Raw genomic sequence first — 22,617 nt, 5'->3', positions numbered from 1 at the left:
TAAGAAAAAAATAAAGATACGAAAAATGGATGGTGCTCTCAGTGTAGTGATGCGCTCGATCCCCCTTACAGGGAGAGCAGCCCGAAAATTTGCGAGAAATCTGTTGTGACATAAAAGAAATACAATACGATACACTGAATACAACTGATACAATACAATACAATACACTGGTTCATGGTGGCTGAGAAACAAGAGACCCAATGACTGTAGAGCCAGTGAGCGAGGGACTGACAAGGAGACAGGTGAACTGGGATAGAGGAAAAGAGAGGGAAAACAAAGTGATGAGACATGTCTTCCTCAGTTTAATTCAACGTCTTTCCCTTTTCATTGAGTGATATCAGACGTGTAATATGATTGTGTATATGTGCATGCTTGCAGCCAGCGCGTGTGCGCATGTGTGGGTGTGTATGATAGTACTGTGAAACTGTGGGGGTCACGTTGTTAATGTGAGTGCCTTTTTGTATAAACTTTCAGCGGTTATTTTTATACACTGTTTTTCCATGGTTATAAAAGAGACACACTGGGTACAGGAAACAGTGATTGTAGTGTTGACTCTAACCGTGGCACTTGGTTCCTCTATCTAATGAGCGTGTTACACTGCTTGTCGAACAGCCCACAAAAAACCAGTTCTGTCAATTGTGTGTTGTCACACAAGGGGTGTTGAACCAAAGGCTCCGTGGCGTAGCGTCAGCAGTTGTCCCCCCTGCCCGCACTGTGCCAAGTGTTGTGCCTGGCAACAGGGTGAACGGGTGGTGTAGTGTGTACCCCGCGTAGTGTCTGTCAGTGCCAGGAGTGAACGGGTGGTGCAGGGTAGTTTGTACCTCGGGTAGTGTCTGTCAGCTGTCTGCCGCCACAGAATCACCGACATTGTCTGCTGTTTGGGACTGTAAAGTAAGTGACGCCGTGTCTGTTTGATCTTACCTTGCACAGTCGTTGAACATGCGCGCGCGCACGCTCACACACACACACACACACACACACACACACACACACACACACACACACACACACACACACACACACGTCAGTTTGAACAATCATGCATTGTCCATGTTTTTTGACAGTTACCAACCTTCTCTCCCCCCCCCCCCCCAAACCCCCTCGACCCCCCGATCTAAGACTACAACCTTACTTTTTGTTGTTTGTTTGTTGTTGTTGTTTTTTCTTTTCGTTCGGGCAGTAAACACCGGAGTGTTGACGAAAGTGTTGTCATAGACAGGTGTGTGGCGCAGGGTTGAGTTAAACAAGATAGTCAAATGAGTCACGCTTAACAGACTGACAGAAGCACATTGTATTAAGAGCTTATTGCTCGCGAGAATCCTTTCAGTGTGTGTGTGTATGTGTGTGTGGTGTATGTGTGCGTGCGTGTATATATCTATGTATGTATATATGTAGATGTATGTATGTAGCCTATGTGTGTGTGTGTGTGAGTGAGTAAGTAAGTTCGTGTTTGTGTGCAGCCGAAAAGAGTTTTCAGAATGGAACGAAGGGAAAATGTCAAATTAACCTAACATCAACTATAGCAGGTGTCCTATAAGACTATGCGACAATCTCAAACAATACCTTGAAATTGCCAAGAATACAGTCAAGAGATCTCTGAGAAAAAGTAAGGTAAGAATGCTTTCAAAATTTGGCATTCAAGTATTTTGTAGTTCTACTGGTTGTCTATATACGCATTTACAGTCTCTGCTGAATCTAGGCAGAAAAACGTTCAGTTTATCCTTTTCGATAACGCATGAACATGAATACTGAGGTTATCGTACGTATGTGTCTGATGAATGGCCTTGTTTCCAAACTGCGATTATAAGACAGAGCATGCTTTGCCATTTTGCTGGTATGATGTATGTGTGTGTGTGTGTGTGTGTGTGTGTGTGTGTGTGTGTGTGTGCGCGTGTGTGTGTGTGCGCGCGCGCGCGTGTGTGTGAGCAACAATATCACGTTATTACTGGTCTACGGGTTATATACCTACGCTTTACCTTAAAACAAAATCCAACAAACAAATACAATAAAATCAAATTTACTGAGAAACAGGCAAATTATGATGATGATGATGATGATAATGATAATAATAATGATAATTATATTCATATAGCACTGAATCTTGTGCAGAAACAAATCAAAGCGCTTTCGCACCAGTCATTCACACGCATGCATGACTCCAAAACTGGAAAAAAAATGAAGACAAGAAAGAGGCAGGGAAGGGAGGATATCTTGGGAAGAGGTGTGTTTTAAGGCCAGACTTTAAAGAGCTGAGTGCGGAGGAAGTTCATTCCAGTTGCAAGGTCCAGAGACAGAGAAAGAACGGTGGCTAACAGTGGAGTGTTTGAATCTGGGTATGCATAAACAGAGTGGATCCGAAGCCGATCGTAGAGAGCGAGATGGAGTGTAGAGGTGAAGGCAGCCACAGAGATAGGAAGGGGCAGATTTGTGAATACATCTATAACATAGAGTGCTGTCTTGTGTGCTTTATTCTGTGTAAGACAGGAAGCCAGCGGAGATGTTGAAAAAGAGGAGTGATGTGCTCAGATCTTTTCTTTCTGAGGATGAGTCGGGCAGCAGAGTTTTGTATGCGATGAAGTGAATGGATGATGCAGGCAAACCAGACAATAGAGAGTTACAGTAGTCAAGGCGAGAGAGATTGAGAGAAACGACAAGTCTAGATGTTGCGTCAGTGGTCAGATATTTCCGAACGGAACTGATGCGCCGCAATTGACAGTAGCAGGACTGGCATGTCTGTCTGATAAATTTGTGCATGGACCGTGTATTGTCAAGGACAACGCCGAGGTTCCTGACTGAACTGGAGAGAGGGATGGATGTACTGCCAAGTTTGATTGCGTCAGTTGTGATGGAAGAGAGTTTTTGTTTAGTTCCTATGATCATTGCTTCAGCCTGACAATTTTTCAGGGGTATCACTCCTCTGGAGCTGAGTGACATCAGGATAAGAATAATGCCTGACATTATGGCGGTTGATAATTTCAGCAAGAGGAGCAGTGTACAGTTATGGGAGAACAAGCTCTACATATTAAACCCAGTTTGTGGGTTACAACATTTTACTGTGTGCTGGAGGACGTCTGTTCCGACAGGCTGTTCTACAGCGGTATAGTGTTATGGAAGAAGTGTTGTGGTGAACAACACGTAGTGTGACAGTGAATCCAGGGGACTGGCAGGCCGAGTAACTCTGGAGAACTGAGGTGAGATTGAGATGTTCCATGCTGATGGAAGCAATGCCATGGGGAACTTGCAGCGAGAGGGTTGCTCTTTCTGCAGAATGGTGGGCCAGGTCAGGTCCACAAGATACGCCAGCGTAAGAAGCATGCAGAAATCAAAAGTTAAAATACATGCACGCACATAATTTTTATGCACACACACCTGTACACACTCACACAATACAACAACAACAACAACTAAAACTACTACTACTACTCTCACACACACACACACACACACACACACTATCATCATTATTAAAAAGCATCATATGTGATTTTTCAGCAGACAACTGCAAGCCGTTTTCAATCATATAATCAGAAATTATGTTCAGTTCGTTTTGAATAACCTTTTTGAAAAGTTCAGAGATCTAACAGGTGTGCACTTTTTTAATGCTGCTTTCATCCAAATACATATGTCATCAGCATACCGGACAAGTACAATGTTTTTTGTTAGTTTTTGGGGTAGGTCGAACATTAAAATACTAAATAACAAAGGAGCAATAACAGACCCTTGAGGGATACCCATTTGTAGCTGCCTTGTAGAGGAATAAGTATATTGCCTATTTTTGTTCGATTTTCCTACTGGTTAGGAAGCCTTTGATAATTTCAAACACATGACCTGACAAGCCAATGCTTTTAAGCTTACAAAGCAATTTTGAGTGCCATACTTGATCATATGCTTTCGTTACATAAAAAAAATGTAGCTAATATGCACTTTCGTCTTGCAAATTGATGCTTATCTTGAGTGGTTAATTTGACCAAATGTTCAGTTGTAGATCCTAGCCTTGCGAAACCCTGCTTGATTCACAGGAATAACGTCATTTTTTCACAATAGGAGGCAAGCCTATTTAAAACGGTTTTTTTTTTCTAATAGTTTACAAACATGAGAAGTTAAAGATATAGGTCTGTATGAATATGCCTAACTTTAAAATAGATGATACGCCCCTTGAATATAGAAAGGTTGTGAAATTCCTTGGAGGATATCTGACAACAAAACTAACATGGAATTATCACATAGAAAATATTTAACAAAAGCAAGAAAAACGTTAAACTTCTTAAAGGTTATAAGTAAGCAATCTTGGGGACAATACAGATTAACTCTTTTGCGCCTGTCTACATCGCTTCTTCGATCAAATTTAACTTATGCCCAAGAAGTATTTTTCAGTGCCCCAAAATATTTATTGAAGAAACTCCAAAGTATAGACTGCAAAGGATATAAACTTGCTCTTGGTATACCAGATCATGCGTCATGTATTAAAACGTATAGTGCGGCTGGGGTACTACCACTTGAAGAACACAGGAACCTTCAATGCACCAAATTTGTCTTGAGAAGTTTTACAGTGGAAAATGATTTGAAACCTGAACTGAATCTTAAGTCCGATACTTACTTTCCAAAAAGAGCTAGGACCATAGCCTCTCATATGACCATAAGTACATATACATCTACTACTATGACAAGCTCTGATCTAAATCTGAAGCATAATGTAGCCAAACAGTCCGTTTCATCCCCTATGCCACCCTGGGAACTCAAGAGAGCCCAGTTTGATACTGATTATACGAATGAAACAAAGACTGAAAACATAAATTTACTGTCATCTTATGCCCGAATCCACTTTTGTGATCAATATCCAAACCACCTGATGGTTTATACAGATGGTTCTGTATTAAACAATAATGCAGGTGCCGCATATATCATACCTGACCTAAACGCAGAAAAGTTTTATAACGTGGGAAAAAATAAGTCAATCTTTATCGCGGAGCTAGATGCAGTACTTATGGCATTGTACTTTTTACTCGAATTTCCAAAAAATATATCCCAGATTGCTTTTTGTGTTGACTCCAAGTCAGTCATTAATGCTTTCAAATCTTTACACTCAAAAGTTAGATTTGAAATCATGATTGAAATTAAACATCTAATTCATTTACTCTCATTGAGGGGTACTAGTACATTTATCTGGATCCCTTCGCATTGTGGCCTGAAGGTTGATCTCTTGGCGAAAAAAGGAGCAAAGGGATCAGCTGAGTCAACATGTTTATCTCTTCCATTTTCATTGAAATAATGTTATAGAATAGTAGAACAGATCCAATGATCATACCTTCAGTCAGAAGGAAGGAAAATGGGCTGTTCAAACTTACACAAAGAAATAAGTGATATTTATGGAATTGTTGGTAAACATGAACAACACATTTACAGTAAAAGGCAGATTGCATCATTGATCTGTAGATGGAAACTGAACTGTTTCAAGACAAAATACATAAAAATTGTTTCCTGTATGTGTGGTCATGTATTTACTTGCGACATGCTAATACCTGTACTAGCATACTTTCCGATGCAAGAGACATTGGACTCTTCCCTTTAATTGTTCAATTTCTTTAAATCACTGTTAAATAGTCCAAATGGGTTGCGGTTATAACTTTTTTTCTCCCCCCTCCCAAGACACACCCCCATATAATATATATATATATATATATATATATATATATGTATATATGTATATCTTGGACTTGTCACTGTTAATTTTATACTTTTTCAAATCCTTGTCAATAGTCCAATTGCGTTGTTGTTAAAACCATCTATCTTTTTTATATTTTATTTATATTTTATTTTTTTAACGCCTATATGTTTTAGAGTTGGGAAGTTATTATTTTCGCCAGATTGTTGTAAATGTTGTGAATCTTTTTTCTTACCCTTTACCTCCCCCCTCCCTCCTACCCCCCCTCCCCCCCACCTTTTTTCCCCATGTCTAATATCACTTAATGTGGATAGACATTAAATGAAATTGAACACTATCATCATCATTATTGTTACTGTCACCATCACTAAGAATACCTTGTGATTATGCTAAACCTCCGTCTTCCGCCAACAACAATGTGTGACAGGTTCATTGATGACCCGGTGTTGGTGATGTGCTGTACAGACATAACAACCAGTAGTGACGCTGTGCTGACCGTGGGCAGGGGGGCAGTGACCATGGCCTGTTCTGGCATCAACGAACACGCGGAGGGATGCCGTAAGCAGCGGGTGCTGGACAGGTCCGCCCACACCCGGAAACTGATGATGGTCAGTCCCCCTCCCGGATCATGCACAGCAGCAACACCACCAACCCACTAATGACAGCCACACCACATCAACTCCATTTGTCATTTTTCGTTAATAGAAGAAAATGAGGGACAGGGAGTGGAAATTTGGACTTACATGTTCATGAATTATTATTAATTTATTTATTTATTTATGTAAGCTTATCTATTATTTATTCACCTTTTTTTTTTCTCAAGGCCTGGCTAAGCGCGTTGGGTTACGCTGCTGGTCAGGCATCTGCTTGGCAGATGTGGTGTAGCGTATATGGATTTGTCCGAACGCAGTGACGCCTCCTTGAGCTACTGAAACTGAAACTGAAACTGTTCTCTCCACGTGGTTGTCGACCACACTGATGAACACCCCACATCAAAGCAGACTGAATGTTTCGATGTGCGCGCGCGCGCGCGCGCGCGTTTGTGTGTGTGTATGTGTGTGTGTGTGTGTGTGTGTGTGTGCGCGCGCGCGCGCGCGAATATGTTTGTTGTTTGTGCGTATGTCTGCTTGTTTGTCATGTCACACGGTATTCCCCACAGTGTGTTGTGACAGTGTACCTTGTCACACGGTATTTCCTAATGTGTTGTCACAGAGTACAGTGTGTGTCACACGGTATTTCCTAATGTGTTGTCACAGAGTACAGTGTGTGTCACACGGTATTTCCTAATGTGTTGTCACAGAGTACAGTGTGTGTCACACGGTATTTCCTAATGTGTTGTCACAGAGTACAGTGTGTGTCACACGGTATTTCCTAATGTGTTGTCACAGAGTACAGTGTGTGTCACACGGTATTTCCTAATGTGTTGTCACAGTGTACAGTGTGTGTCACACGGTATTTCCTAATGTGTTGTCACAGAGTACAGTGTGTGTCACACGGTATTTCCTAATGTGTTGTCACAGAGTACAGTGTGTGTCACACGGTATTTCCTAATGTGTTGTCACAGTGTACAGTGTGTGTCACACGGTATTTCCTAATGTGTTGTCACAGTGTACAGCGTGTGTCACACGGTATTTCCTAATGTGTTGTCACAATGTACAGTGTGTGTCACACGGTATTTCCTAATGTGTTGTCACAGAGTACAGTGTGTGTCACACGGTATTTCCTAATGTGTTGTCACAGTGTACAGTGTGTGTCACACGGTATTTCCTAATGTGTTGTCACAGAGTACAGTGTGTGTCACACGGTATTTCCTAATGTGTTATCACAGAGTACAATGTGTGTCACACGGTATTTCCTAATGTGTTGTCATAGTGTGCAGTGTGTGTCACACGGTATTTCCTAATGTGTTGTCACAGAGTACAATGTGTGTCACACGGTATTTCCTAATGTGTTGTCACAATGTACAGTGTGTGTCACACGGTATTTCCTAATGTGTTGTCACAGAGTACAGTGTGTGTCACACGGTATTTCCTAATGTGTTGTCACAGAGTACAGTGTGTGTCACACGGTATTTCCTAATGTGTTGTCACAATGTACAGTGTGTGTCACACGGTATTTCCTAATGTGTTGTCACAGTGTACAGTGTGTGTCACACGGTATTTCCTAATGTGTTGTCATAGTGTGCAGTGTGTATCACACGGTATTCCCCAGTGTGTTGTGACAGTGCACACTGTGTCACACGGTATTTCCTGCAATGTGCAGGATGGACTCATACCCAAAGAGGTGATCTCCTTCAATTTGTCCTGTCACATGTAGAATGGTGGCCTAGTGGTACCGCGTCTGCCTCGAATCTGACAGCACGGGATCGAACCTCACACCGTGAGTGGTAGTCTGGAAGCTAGTCTTTCCGATGAGACGATAAGCCGAGGTTCCATGTGCGGCATGCGCTTAGCGTACGTTGAAGAATCCACTACAACAAAAAGGTTGTCTCAGGCAAAATTCTGAAGAAAAATCTACTTTATATGTGTATGTGTGCGTGTTTGAAGCCTGACTGTATGACCGGCAGAGGAAACGAATGATGAACGTCTAAAGCAAGCTTGCAGTCGGGCTCTTCCCAGGTTGTCAGCCAGTTATGCAAATGACTGGTTTGTGAAACACTTAGAGTTTGGTCTCTACTACTACTACTACTGCTGCTACTACTGCTACTACTGCTACCACTGACTACTATCCTACGGTGTGTTCTGTATCTGCAGTGCACAGTGTGTGACACAGGGTAATTATTCCGTAATTATCCCCCCTGCAGGAGGGACTGGTGCCAAAGGACGTGCTGTCCTACAGACCGGTGTATAGCGAGGAGGAGGCTCCAGGCTACATGCGGAAGATGGGCAGTCCTCCCGGCATCTCCAGCCCTCTGCACACACGCTACAACACGCACCTGCAGGGTCCGCCCATGATTGACATGGTGGGAAACCACAGTCCCACTGCCATTGACAGGTGTGTGTGTGTGTGTGTGTGTGTGTGTGTGTGTGTGTGTGTGTGTGTGTGTGTGTGTGTGACTGACACATCACATGTCTCGCACATCTTTGATGAGTGTCGACCCCCTCAGGCAGGGCTGACAACAACTGAAAGCGTGAGATAAATCAGCGAAGAGACAGATCGGGAGATGTAGGGATCCGGCCTCTCACAGTTCTGCCTTTCACTGTGATGCCAGTCATTCAGTGCTGATTGATGACCTCAAACCGTGCTCGCCTTGACACATACCAGCAAAGCACGGAGGCTGTATATTTGATGGAGTGGCTGCATTCTACATGTTCATTGATTCCTGATGCCCCAAGAAGTCAAAATGAAGTTTGATGATGACATTCAGAGCCATTTGACAGCACGATAATGTGCTGCAAGATATTCACACATTTCTACATGGGTGAATGAGTAAAAAAAAAAAATTAAAAAAATGTAAGTCCGTGTTCTGAGTCTCACTAAGGTGGGCTTTTGTTTGCACCTGGGTCTGGGTGCTAGTCTTTGGCTCAGTGGCTGACATACTGAGAGGCACAAGGCAATGTAGTATGAGTGTTCACACCTTGTAGATCAGCACGTTATCATCGTCCATCTTGTTCACAGTGACCTTTCTCACTCTGTCCTCCAACAGGATTGAGTGCTGACAACAGCTGGCAGTGTGTCAGTGCTGACAACAGGTGGCAGTGTGTCAGTGCTGACAACAGGTGGCGGTGTGTCAGTGATGACAACAGGTGGCGGTGTGTCAGTGATGACAACAGGTGGCGGTGTGTCAGTGTGTGTCAGTGCTGACAACAGGTGTCAGAGTATCAGTGCTGGCAACAGGTGTCAGAGTATCAGTGCTGGCAACAGGTGTCAGTGCTGACAACAGGTGTCAGAGTGTCAGTGCTGACAACAGCTGGCAGAGTGTCAGTGCTGACAACAGCTGGCAGTGTGTCAGTGCTGACAACAGGTGTCAGAGTGTTAGTGCTGACATGTGTCAGTGTGTGTCAGTGCTGACAACAGGTGTCAGTGCTGACAACAGGTGTCAGTGCTGACAACAGGTGTCAGAGTGTCAGTGCTGACATGTGTCAGTGGGTGTCAGTGCTGACAAAAGGTGGCAGAGTGTCAGTGCTGACAGCAGGTGGCAGTGTGTGACTGTGTCCTCAGGTTGCGACGTGACGCTGTGCGGGCCCAGCAGCTGGTGGCCTACTCCGCCAAGATCCCCAACAGACTGTCCGTGAGTTGTTTTGTCTTCCACTGTTAGTCTCTGTTTCTGCCTTCTCTTCTTCATGTTGTAGAGCCAACAATGATGAACATATAATTCCATTGTACACTCACCGATAGACCCAACAGCGTGTTTGTATGTTTGTGTCTGTGTTGCATAGCGTTTGCATGTGTGCATACATGTGTGTGCACATGTGTCTGAGAGAGAGAGAGAGAGAGAGAGAGAGAGAGAGAGAGAGCAGGTCTGTGTTTACCAGAGTGAGGGAGAGGCTTTGATGACCTTTTTGGCTGGCTGTGTCCACTGCTGGTGTGATGGACAGTGTTAGTCCACACTGTCAGTTTGGCAGTCTGCCATTCCCTTACTTCATGGTGGTCAAACTGTAGTGTTTGTTCACCTCTTCTTTATGGCTACGTTTTGTCTGCTGTTCTGACTGAAATATGACATTATAGTGGTTCCAGAGATGGCATATTCAGATATCTCCACTCTGTTCTACTAGTACACATCTGTGCTTTCTTGACTTTTGCATCGCTTGATTTGCACCTCGGTAAAAAACAGTGACTGTGGCTGGTGAACGCACACATTTCATGGTGCACCATCATCACCTCTCTTCCCCAGTCTGTCAACACACATTTCATGGTGCACCATCATCACCTCTCTTCCCCAGTCTGTCAACACACATTTCATGGTGCACCATCATCACCTCTCTCTCTTCCCCAGTCTGTCAACAGACATTTCATGGTGCACCATCACCACCTCTCTCTCTTCCCCAGTCTGTCAACACACATTTCATGGTGCATCATCATCACCTCTCTCCCCCAGTCTGTCAACACACATTTCATGGTGCACCATCACCACCTCTCTCTCTTCCCCAGTCTGTCAACAGACATTTCATGGTGCACCATCACCACCTCTCTCTCTTCCCCAGTCTGTCAACACACATTTCATGCACCATCAACTCCTCTCTGTCTTCCCCAGTCTGTCAACACACATTTCATGGTGCACCATCATCACCTCTCTGTCTTCCCCAGTCTGTCAACACACATTTCATGCACCATCAACTCCTCTCTGTCTTCCCCAGTCTGTCAACACACATTTCATGCACCATCATCACCTCTCTCCCCCAGTCTGTCAACACACATTTCATGGTGCACCATCATCACCTCTCTTCCCCAGTCTGTCAACACACATTTCATGGTGCACCATCATCACCTCTCTTCCCCAGTCTGTCAACACACACATTTCATGGTGCATCATCATCACCTCTCTTCCCCAGTCTGTCAACACACATTTCATGCACCATCATCACCTCTCTTCCCCAGTCTGTCAACACACATTTCATGGTGCATCATCATCACCTCTCTTCCCCAGTCTGTCAACACACATTTCATGCACCATCATCACCTCTCTTCCCCAGTCTGTCAACACACATTTCATGCACCATCATCACCTCTCTCCCCCAGTCTGTCAACACACATTTCATGGTGCATCATCATCACCTCTCTCCCCCAGTCTGTCAACACACATTTCATGGTGCACCATCATCACCTCTCTCCCCCAGTCTGTCAACACACATTTCATGGTGCATCATCATCACCTCTCTTCCCCAGTCTGTCAACACACATTTCATGGTGCACCATCATCACCTCTCTTCCCCAGTCTGTCAACACACACATTTCATGGTGCACCATCATCACCTCTCTTCCCCAGTCTGTCAACACACATTTCATGGTGCACCATCATCACCTCTCTCTCTTCCCCAGTCTGTCAACACACATTTCATGGTGCACCATCATCACCTCTCTCCCCCAGTCTGTCAACACACATTTCATGGTGCATCATCATCACCTCTCTTCCCCAGTCTGTCAACACACATTTCATGGTGCACCATCATCACCTCTCTTCCCCAGTCTGTCAACACACATTTCATGCACCATCATCACCTCTCTTCCCCAGTCTGTCAACACACACATTTCATGGTGCATCATCATCACATCTCTTCCCCAGTCTGTGAACTACGCCCAGCAGTGGTGACAGACGTCAACAGAAGACAGAGCTGTGCTGACCATTGACACAACCTGCACCAATGGCTGACGTTTGGAACACTTCAGACGTGATCAGTGCAGCAAAGAACATGACCCTGACACCCCGCGTGACGTACTGCTGAGCTTGTTGGTGTACTATGTCACGTTAGTCTGCTGTTTCTGTAGAAGCTGCAAGATGATTCATCATTCTATTCCATTGTGAAGAAATTATTACCGTTTTTGGCCTGTTGAAATTTAACGATACTTTCAAATCCACAAAAAGTATAACAGGGATAGTTGGTGAATTCACCTTTAGCTGATAAATCAAACGTGATATACCAGTTATGAAGTCAAGTGCAGTCAAAAACATGCTGAACTTTCATCATGTAGGCGATAAACATTAAACCAGTCTGGTTGCATATACGAATCTTAGTTTTTGTTCACATTTGTTGGCATTACATTAAGACATTAAGTTGATGTGCTTTTTTGCATTATAGTCTTGTGTTGTGCTTTGTTACTTGGTCAATCAACAATATTTACAGTATATTAATTCATTATAAAGCAAACACCCAATATATATATATATATATATATATATATATATATATATATATATATATATATATATATAAGCGCGTGTGTGTGTTAATTTATGACAAGACAAACACCCAATCAACTATATGATTATTAAAAAATGATTTATGGGCTAATGTAAATTTAATGTAAATCTCTTTTATTAATCAATTTTTCTTTAAGACGCATGTAACAACTGATCTTTCAGATTGATTAATCACCTGTCAGTTTTTATTAAGGTGTCTATTCTTTGTGTATGCATGCTCCAGATATATTTTTAATTTCATTGGTTGAAGTATTTTGTGGCCAATGTTGATTTTAGAAAGAATAATAATATTCATAGACACATAATTATATATGACAATGATGTGCAGCTGTGTGCTACTATTTATTCAATAATCAGTATTACCTCAATTATATATAACTATTCTGTTCCTATTATAATAATGATATATTAAACAGAATGGCAACTAAAGTATTGTTCACTAGACATCGATACTGGTCAGTGTTGATCATTGTTTACTCATGGTGTGTGTGTGTGTGTGTGTGTGTGTGTGTGTGTGTGTGTGCGCGTGCGTGCGTGCGCGCGTGTGTAAGTGTGAACTATATCCACACTGATTTCTTCCCCTCCCCTCCTCTGTGTGACTGGTGGAGTGAACGTCCAAGCCTTGTTGTGAACACTCCTCATTCCGTTTGGAGGGGGAAAATTGTAGATATTGCCAAAATGTGTATGTATGTGTGCGTGAGTGTGAGTGTGTGTGTGTGTGTGTGTGTGTGAGCTGAGTTAACTGAATCAGCACTGAATAATATCATGAGAATTCACACCACTCGTATCATTGAAGAGTTCTACTCATAGGACCAGCCATCCGACTCATCTGTGTGCTCACGACAAATCAAAAAGCTGTCGGAGATGGCTGGTTGTCATACTCCAATACTTACCGCCGATATACATGGCGAGAAAGCGCAAAATGACGTGCGCACAATTCTCGGCCACTTGACTGACTGGGCTTTGTGCGAACGCTGCTTACTTTGCTTTTGACGTATCTCCACAACCAACTTGCGCAGTTGGATTCGTGCATTCCCACGTGAGCATATGGTTGATACAGCAATGAAATGTTATCACCTACATGGGCTGACGGCCTGCTTTCACGTGCAGGTTCACAACCGCCATGCCCCTGAGCGAATTCAGTGTGTGTGTGTGTGTGTGTGTGTGTGTGTGTTTGTGTGTGTGTGTGTGTGTGTACGATTGTCCAGTTTTTCTTTCACCCATGACTTGCGCCCGCACATTCCAGACAAAGGCAGACAGATACAGAGAGAGAGAGAGAAAGAGAGAGAGAGAGAGAGGGGAACAGAAAGCGAAAAAAAAGAACAACCCCGTTAATTCTTGAAAGAAAAGGAGCTGGGAACTGACCAGTTTTTATTTTTATCTTTATTTTCTTTTTCTTTTTTTGATAACTGAAATGAACACAAGGTGGAATTTTGTTTAATGTCAGTCACGCAAACTGGTGATTGTAGTAATTTTGTTATATATTAAAACCATACTGAGGAGGTATTATTTAGGCTGTTTGATAAGTTTATGGTAACATTTTCAGTATGGCTTATGGCATATTTTTGTATGCAAACCTATGAAAGACATAACGAAATAATCTGTGTATCTGTAATACTGGTGACAGCTATAACGGTGTCCCTGTGATGCGACAGACATGTCAACGTTCGTCCATGATTCTGTCCACAGCTGACCATCACTGCACTACTCTCACCTATCTGTCACCACTGTTCCAACCTCACAGAGACAGCACAGCATGTGCTGAGTGACCAGTCCACTCCCATATCGGGGTGTCCATACTGACTGCACTACTCACAGTTCCATTCTGCTTCTGTAGCACTCACAATTCTGATTCTGCAGCAACCACAGTTCTCAGTCTATAACACTTATAGTACTTAGTTTACAACACACACACACACTTCTCTGCCACGCCCACAGCGAACACCTCACTGACTTCAATATTCTGACCACATGTCTGTATGGCACCACCTGCTGACCCAAAGTCACTTCAGTCTTTTTTCACTGGTCAGGTCAGGGCGGGTAGAGGTGTGTGGTGTGACGGCAGCAAAGTCCTGAGGCCGTCCAGCAGCATGTCCATGGGGTGTGATGGTGCTGACCCTGTGCTGGTCCCCACACGTCTCTCATCCCTCCTCGACCCCCGCTCACTGGGCACACAGGGAGGGCTGGACCTGTGCACACACAAACACACACACACACACACACACACACACACACACAAACAAACACACACACACACACACACCTCCCCCACAAATACACATGCATGCGCACACACAGACACACACACCCCTCCCCCACAAACACACATGCATGCACACGCACAGACACACACACACACAAACACATACACCCCTCCCCCACAAACACACATGCATGCACACACACACGCACGCACACACACACACACACACATCCACACACACACACACACACACACACAAACAAACACACACACACATAAACACACAGATGCCTAACATGGATTACTGGCAGTACCAATGATCATCCGTTCACAGCATGGTAACAGTGTGGGACGCTTCTTTAAGGGCTGTCTGCATTAGTACTATGTACTACAATGCTCCCAACACAACGGTGTCCCAAAGTGTATGATGTTCATAGCATTACGACCTTTAGTCGAGCAGGACGGACCTCATATTGTCTCTTTGGGGAGGGAGTGTGGGGAGGGAGTATGGGGAGGGGGCTTCTATTCTGCATTGACATAATAATAATATATTTTGTCATGTGCACACTGACTGCATTTTCCCCACATGCAGACACACAGACAGACAGACAGACACAGTCAGACAGACAGACACACACACACACAATACACACACACGCGCGCACGCACGCACACACACACGCGCGAACGCGCACTCACAGCATCCACCACTGTCTCACCTTCCCGTGGTCAGCAGCCTGGCTCTCTGAACCAGACGTATCGTCCTCTTGCTCGTGGTCATCTCCTCCGGCAGCAAGCTGTCCAGTGTCCTGGCGTTCACGTCCACTCCCTCCGTGCTCTGCCAACACAGAACGCTGACATGCATGCACACACACACACGCACTGACTCGCACTGACTCAAGTTCACTGGTCATGAAACACAAGAAATGAATTTTGAACACAAAGACACAGCAAAACAAAAGCAATATATCTAAAGTGTGTGTATGCAAACATTAGTTTGTGCAGAAATCAGTAATCAACTGCTAACATTAAAACTTTCATTCATATCTATCTATCTATCCATGAAACAAACTCAACGGCAAAAAAGACCTGAGTTTGATAAGGTATTGTGTTGTCGATTCTATCTGACAAATGATGTGAAAATCGGGAATTAAAACTGTGTATCAACAGTCACAAGAAGGCGTCTGCAGTGACAGTATCACCTGACTGGGGATGTCAGAGGCAGATTTAGCAGGCTGGGTTTAGAGCACAGGAGACGGGTAGAACAGCCGAGCAGTTGTAGCATGAAGTTGGATTTTCAATGTATAGGTCCTGGGTTTGAATTCCAGTCAAGGAACCTCATGGATTAAGGGTGGAGACTTTTCCGCTCTCCCAGGTCAACAGATTGCACCCGCTTGTGCCTTTAACCCTTTGTATGTGTATGCATGCAGAAGATCAAATGCCTTTTTCTTCTTTTGTTGCCAGAGCTATGAGAACATTATGCACAAGGGATCTGGATTCATCATCTCATGGAAAAGACTGATCCGAAGTGACAGTGTTCCTCACCAACAACAGCTGTGTGATTCTCTTCCGGCCAAGCTGACAGGCCAAGTGCAGGGGAGACAAGCCGGCGTCGTTCTGCAAGTTGACACAGGACGGGTCCGCCGTCAGTAGAGCTCTGGCCATGTGAGTGCTGTCCCCTTGCTGCACTGCTCGGTGCAGCGCTGTGCTGCCGTCACCATGGCTGACTGCACACACGTGACTCACCACGCCGTCTGCTGGTGTCACAGTCAGGGACTTCACGTGACTTGACTGATTATATTAAAGGTGCACAGAGGAGAAATCGTTAAATCTGCACAGGACCAACGCCTCAACCACATCATCCATCACGGAAAAGTCCACAGCCACGAACAACTTGACCCAAAGGTCAATAGGTCGTCAAACTCACAACGACACAAAGCGTTAAAGGGAGTGGAGAGAGGAGAGAGGCTGAGAGGAAGTGTGTGGAAGAAAGAGGGACAGGGAGACAGAGAGAGACACAGAGACACAGACATACAGAGAGAAAAACAAAGGAAAATAACATCAGACAATGAATATGAAGCACACTAAGGACTCCTGACCCATGTGACGCTTGTTAAACGACAATGACATAACAGTCAACAACAGATGAGAAATGTAGAAACAAATAAAACAAAATCCTCCACCCGTAACATTATTATTTTTTCACAACAAACTGTTGCTCTCCCAGGGGTGAGCACAGGGGTTGTTACATTGAGAGCGCTACCACTTCCTTTTTTCCAACCTGCAAATGCATTTGTTTTTCTATCAAAATTCTTGGATTTTTTGTACATAATTTTATCAGAGACAATCCTTTCGTTGCCGTTGGTTCTTTTGTGTGCGCTAAGTGCATGCTGCACAGAGACCGCGGATTATCGTCTCCTCTGAATGACCAGCGTCAAGTGGAAGGTGACTGAGAAAATACTGGCGAGTATTATACTCTGTCGCTCTCTTTTACACACACACACACACACACACACACACACACACACACACACACATCTAATTAGACACAATATGTAAGTCCAAGCCCATCATGACAGCGGTGAACTGACCATGAAAAATGGCCAGCCCCTTAGGTCTGCTGACGTCCTGCAGCAGTGTGTGGAGGGGGCGGTCAGTGCGTGATGTGGACTGGGCAATACCGGACACACTGGGCACTGGGCTGGTCTGTTGGCTGGCCGTCTGTGCGTCTGGTCTGAACACACAACACACAGCTCTGTGTGTTCAGGTTGCACAAACACACTGTGTACACAGTTTGTGGCCGTCGCACAGCCTGAACTGTGTGCATAAGTTCCAAGCGCCCATCACAAAGTAATGTGGGATCGGCATCCGTCTCTGTACTGTGTTCTTATTGAAAACTGGACGCATGATTAAAATGAATTCATCTAATCATGTAATAATTATTTAATCAATAAACACATGATTACATAAATACATTAATACATCAAATGAATAAATAATACATCAATAAATTATTAATCAACAGATACATCAATTAATATACTAATACAGTAAGTAATCAACACATCATTAATTTAATACATTAATTGATACATTAATCAACACAATAATACAGTAATAAATACATTAATTAATTGTTGTTATGTTACCTTTTTATCAGCAAAAGTGTCATCGATTTCTCTTTTGGAGATGATAAAGTAATCTTGTATCTTGTATCCTGACAGGTTCGGGGGTTACGCTCTGAATGCACATTGACACAACCTCGGTAATAACTGGACAGGACGGACAGCATAGCCAGCACACTACCCTACACTACTCTACACTACCCTACACTACTCTACACTACTCCACATTATCTTACACAACTCTACACTACTCTACACTACTCTACACAACTCTACATTATCTTACACTACTCTACACTATCCTACACTACTCTACACTACTCTACATTATCTTACACTACTCTACACTATCCTACACTACTCTACATTATCTTACACTACTCTACACTATCCTACACTATCCTACACTACTCTACACTAACCTACACTACTCTACATTACCCTACACTACACTACACTACCCTACCCTACACTACGCTACACTACCCTACCCTACACTACCCTACCCTGAACTACACTACGCTACACTACCCTACCCTACACTACCCTATCCTGCACTACACTACATTATCCTGCACTACCCTACCCTACACTACCCTACACTACCCTACCCTACACTACCCTACCTTACACTACACTACACTACCCTACCCTACACTACACTACGCTAAACTACACTATCCTACCCTACCCTACCCTACACTACGCTACCCTACACTACACTACACTACACTACGCTACACTACACTACGCTACATTACTCTACCCTACACTACCCTACACTACGCTACACTACCCTACCCTACACTACCCTACCCTACACTACCCTACCCTGCACTACACTACACTACCCCACTCTACACTACACCACACTACACTATCACTGCTGACCTGGTGGTGAGGCACTGGGAGAGGTGTCCACTGCTGACAGCGGGCCTTGGGGCACACTCAGTGGACTGGGACATCCCCACGCTGTCCTGTGATTCTTCTCCTGTATAACACCATCATCATCGTCATTGTCAGCATCATCATTGTCATCATCTTCATCGCCATTGTCATCATCATCGTGCTCGTTGTATTTGTTACTTTGTGACATTGTGACAATGCATCAATATAACTGAACTTTTCTCTTACACAGTCATTGTTACATTGTCCCATTTGTACAGAACATAAAGTAGTCATCTTGAACCATCCTGAAAGTCCATCGTAAACGACAAAGAAGCAAGTGACCCAGGAAATGGTGTCACTGAATTCTGGGCAAAAAAGGGTGAATGGTAGTCGTTGGTTGCTCGAGCACCATGACCACCGCTCTCAGTCCAGCCGCTGTTGCCAGGAGAGACACAGAGCAACGTGTCCTGACCACAACTGAACTGCAGGAGCTGCCGGAATGGTGACGGACTTCATCACCAAGCCGCATGAGAGGCTCCACTCACGGATTTTTTATTTATGGTTTACTCCCTTAACCTTTGACTTCTCCAAGCCAACCCGATGTAGCGAGGCAGTGGGGCCATTTCCCCACGACTGAAAGACTCGTGGAGGGTGCAAACGTGTGTCTACCCGCGCAGGTCCAAAGGAACTTTCCATCTTCAAACAATGTCAGGACATGTACCGCAGACCACACAGTCATGGTCGCGATTTATAAAATTTAATTGAGACTGCCCAGACTTTCCCAACCGAAGTCTGAGCACTCCACAATCAGTGATTCTGTCAATAAAAAATTATGGGTTTATTTTCCCTCTCTCTCTTCCTCAGTCACTCCACTCTTATTCTCCATTCTTCAGATGTCCACCCCCTCCCCCTCCCGTCTCCAACACTCACCGTCAGACGTTTTGACAGGTGTGTCAGGTGCAGTCAGACTGCCGGCAGTGTGTTCCAGCACCCCGGAGTCAGCGTCAGAGTCGTCGTGGCGGGGGCGGTGAGGTGAGGGCTGTGGGAACACGGCGCACTGCAGCAGGAAGAGCACAGCCTGCAGGTTGCCTTCAGAACAGGCCGTCATCAGAGGCGTGTCACCCTGTCTGGTGCGGAGGTTGTGGTCAAACCTTGGCTGCACACACACACACACACACACACACACACACACACACACACACACACACACCAGTTGCACAGTGATTTCGGGGATCAGAGTTAGTGCACAAATTTTGGACCATAACCAAACACACCAGAACCACAGTGATCAATAATTAGTAAACAGTGTCGACCATGTTTGCCCTTCCAACACCAAACAGATCCCCAATAGAGATATAAATTTGTTATTTAATATCAGAAAAATGAAACTTATAAACAATAACAAAAAAAGGTGGACAATGTCTAATGAGTTGACACACGTGACATTCTGCTCTGTATCGCTCAACCGACCAGATGGAATGGCCAATGTAACTGATTGTGAGCACAGTGCCCAATGTGCTTTTTATGTTTACTTGGAATATCGACCTTCACAGGAATTCCAGACATAAACACGCCTATGTTTGTCTTGCAGTGACCCAGAAGACGCAGGCTGATCACTCACCACCCACATTTTCTGCAGCTGTTCAAAGTCCTTCCTGGAGTGAGAACAGAGGAGGGAGGTGACGAGGTGGGTGTGGGTGTAGCGGTGGGAGAAGAGGAGGGTGGACACACCCTGGTACTGGGGGCAGTTCATCAGCTGACCCTGACTGTCCAGCACTGCGGCACTGGCCCCGTGAGACAGCAACACCTCCACCACCTGACTGTATCCTGCACGCACCGTCACCATGCTCTTGTGTGTGTGTGTGTGTGTGTGTGTGTGTGTGTGTGTGTATGTGTGTGTGTGAAGAATGATTATTTTCCATATATTTCACAAAGATGTTGAAAGATATTGGATCGAGCATAGTACCCTGATGTACACCCTTCCATACACTTCTCTGTCATTTGGTTGAAACTGGAAATCGCATACATGTCTTCAACTATACCAAATGATTTTCTTATTATGTCCATTCTGTTCAAATTTAGGAACATGGCATCATGCCAACTATTATCAAAGGCTATTTGAAAATCCAAGAAAGAACATACAATCTACAGTTTTTCATTTTATTACTATATGTATGATATTTTTATGATACATTCCATACATTATTTGGCTAAGGTTATTCCCTTATAATTATTCGAATCCCCTGGATTCCCATTTTCATACACTGGAAAGTTTGATTAAAAGATTATCAGAGAATTTAGTACCTGCCTTGCACAAAAAGTGACGTTAAACATTTTTTTTTAACAATGTGGACAGTTACCACAAAACTTGGTCTGATCATTTATTGGTAATGCGGTGCAGCCCTGGTTATTTATGATTCTTTTGATGCATACACACTTTGTATCTCACTGTCTCCGCGCGCATGCGTGTGTGTGTGTGTGTGTGTGTGTGTGTGTGTGTGTGTGTGTGTGTGTGTGTGTGTGAGTACACGTGTGTGAGGGTGTTTGGAGCGTGAGTGTGTATCGTGCGTGTGTGTGTGTGTGTGTGTGTGTGTGTGTGTGCGTGTGTGTGTGTGTGTGTGTGTGTGTGTGTGTGTGTGTGTGTGTGTGCGTGTGTGTGTGTGTGTGTGTGTGTGTGTGTGTGTGTGTGTGCGTGTGCGTGTTTGCGTGTCTATGTGTGTGTGTAATGAGTGTATGTTTGTGTGTGTGTGTGTGTGTGTGTGTGTGCGAGTACATGTGTGTGAGGGTGTTTGCAGTGTCAGTGTATATAGTGCGCGTGTGTGTGTGTGCGTGTGTGTGTGTGTGTGTGTGTGTGTGTATGCGTGTGTGCGGGCGTGCGCATTTACCTGTCTATGTGTGTGTGTGATTGCAAGCGTGCGCATGCACGCGCGCTGTGTGTCCCACTCACCTCGATCAGCCGCTGCCTGGAGAGGCGTGCGGTTGTGGAAGTCAGTGACGTTGATGTCCATGAGCCTGAGGGAGGGGCAGGGAAGGGCGTTGTGGGGGAATGCCTGACGACAGTAACCCAGCAGGTACCGTGTGACCCGGGTGTGACCCATCCTGGCTGCCACGTGCAGGATTGTCTCCCCTGTGTTACTGTGCCGCCTCCGTACATCCCCGCCATGCTGTCAGCACAGAGCACAGACAATGCAGTCAGCCATGTGTAGGTGCAAGGTGAATCTGTCTATAATGATGCTAGTGACCTATTTCCACTTGAGCGTCAAACGTGCACTTGGCAGGGTTCACAGATCCATTACACATATACATGGACGTACATGCACACAGTCCCCTATGAGCCTCGGAGCTTCACCCCATCCTACACACACACGACATGCCACCACCATCAATAGCATTTCTGGCGATGTGAACACCGAAATCATCATCATCATCATCACTATCATCATCATCATCAACTTTGGAGTCGTCGGGAGGACATAAGGGCTGAAGAGACAGACGATCTTCTTACTGCTGTGGACACTTCCTACAACAACATCAGCAACAACAACACCTTTGTAGAGCCCTTCATCCCCCATGGTGACTGACCTGACAGAGCAGTGTGATGACGTCCACATGTCCGTTCTCCACAGCCAGGTACAGTGGCCAGCTGCCTGTGTCACTCTGCACACAGTGACCTCACAAATCATTAATGACATCATACATCACTGACAGCACACAGTGACAGCACACACATTGACATCACACATCATCATACGAGCCAGCTACTGAGCGAATCAGTCACACAAAGACGATGAACCGAAATTCGCATCACCAGCAGGACGTGAGCTGTGAAGAAATCGACTGGTCACCAGGCAAGGTAGGCCTGGACTGAAGGCTCATCAGC

General features: G+C 44.6%; 2 protein-coding genes across 23 annotated transcripts in view; one reads left to right on the top strand and one right to left on the bottom strand.

Annotated features, from left to right (window-relative positions):
• The first annotated feature begins 732 nt into the window (after positions 1-732).
• On the top strand, positions 733-12,973 carry LOC143292105 (uncharacterized). 2 transcript variants are annotated; one of them, XM_076602290.1, is made up of 5 exons: positions 733-891; positions 6,128-6,270; positions 8,466-8,656; positions 9,824-9,893; positions 11,886-12,973. In XM_076602290.1, exons 2-5 carry the CDS (start codon positions 6,181-6,183, stop codon positions 11,910-11,912), a joined length of 378 nt encoding a protein of 125 aa, XP_076458405.1. In that variant the 5' UTR covers positions 733-891; positions 6,128-6,180; the 3' UTR covers positions 11,913-12,973. The 2 variants fall into 2 exon arrangements, with proteins under 2 accessions (XP_076458405.1, XP_076458407.1); XM_076602292.1 differs by having other exon boundaries at positions 736-891; positions 6,168-6,270.
• Positions 12,974-13,856: 883 nt separating this feature from the next.
• LOC143292985 (uncharacterized) overlaps positions 13,857-22,617 on the bottom strand; it is a 39,852-nt gene continuing 31,091 nt past the window's right edge. For 14 of the 21 annotated variants that reach the window (XM_076603730.1, XM_076603744.1, XM_076603741.1 and 11 more), the window contains 9 exons: positions 22,320-22,394; positions 21,685-21,901; positions 20,359-20,564; positions 19,668-19,893; positions 18,741-18,840; positions 17,316-17,458; positions 16,270-16,481; positions 15,444-15,562; positions 13,857-14,710 (listed from right to left, as the gene is read on the bottom strand). In XM_076603730.1, the coding sequence (XP_076459845.1) occupies positions 14,548-14,710; positions 15,444-15,562; positions 16,270-16,481; positions 17,316-17,458; positions 18,741-18,840; positions 19,668-19,893; positions 20,359-20,564; positions 21,685-21,901; positions 22,320-22,394 (1,461 nt within the window). In that variant the 3' untranslated portion in view covers positions 13,857-14,547. Of the gene's footprint in view, positions 14,711-15,443; positions 15,631-16,269; positions 16,556-17,315; positions 17,459-18,740; positions 18,841-19,667; positions 19,894-20,358; positions 20,565-21,684; positions 21,902-22,319; positions 22,395-22,617 lie in introns of those variants that run through there. The other 7 variants (XM_076603728.1, XM_076603731.1, XM_076603745.1 and 4 more) reach the window with 7 other exon arrangements.

This window comes from Babylonia areolata, chromosome 18 (assembly GCF_041734735.1).
Source record: "Babylonia areolata isolate BAREFJ2019XMU chromosome 18, ASM4173473v1, whole genome shotgun sequence".
Taxonomy (NCBI): Eukaryota; Metazoa; Mollusca; class Gastropoda; order Neogastropoda; family Buccinidae; genus Babylonia; species Babylonia areolata.
This window is presented reverse-complemented; position numbering and strand designations above follow the sequence as displayed.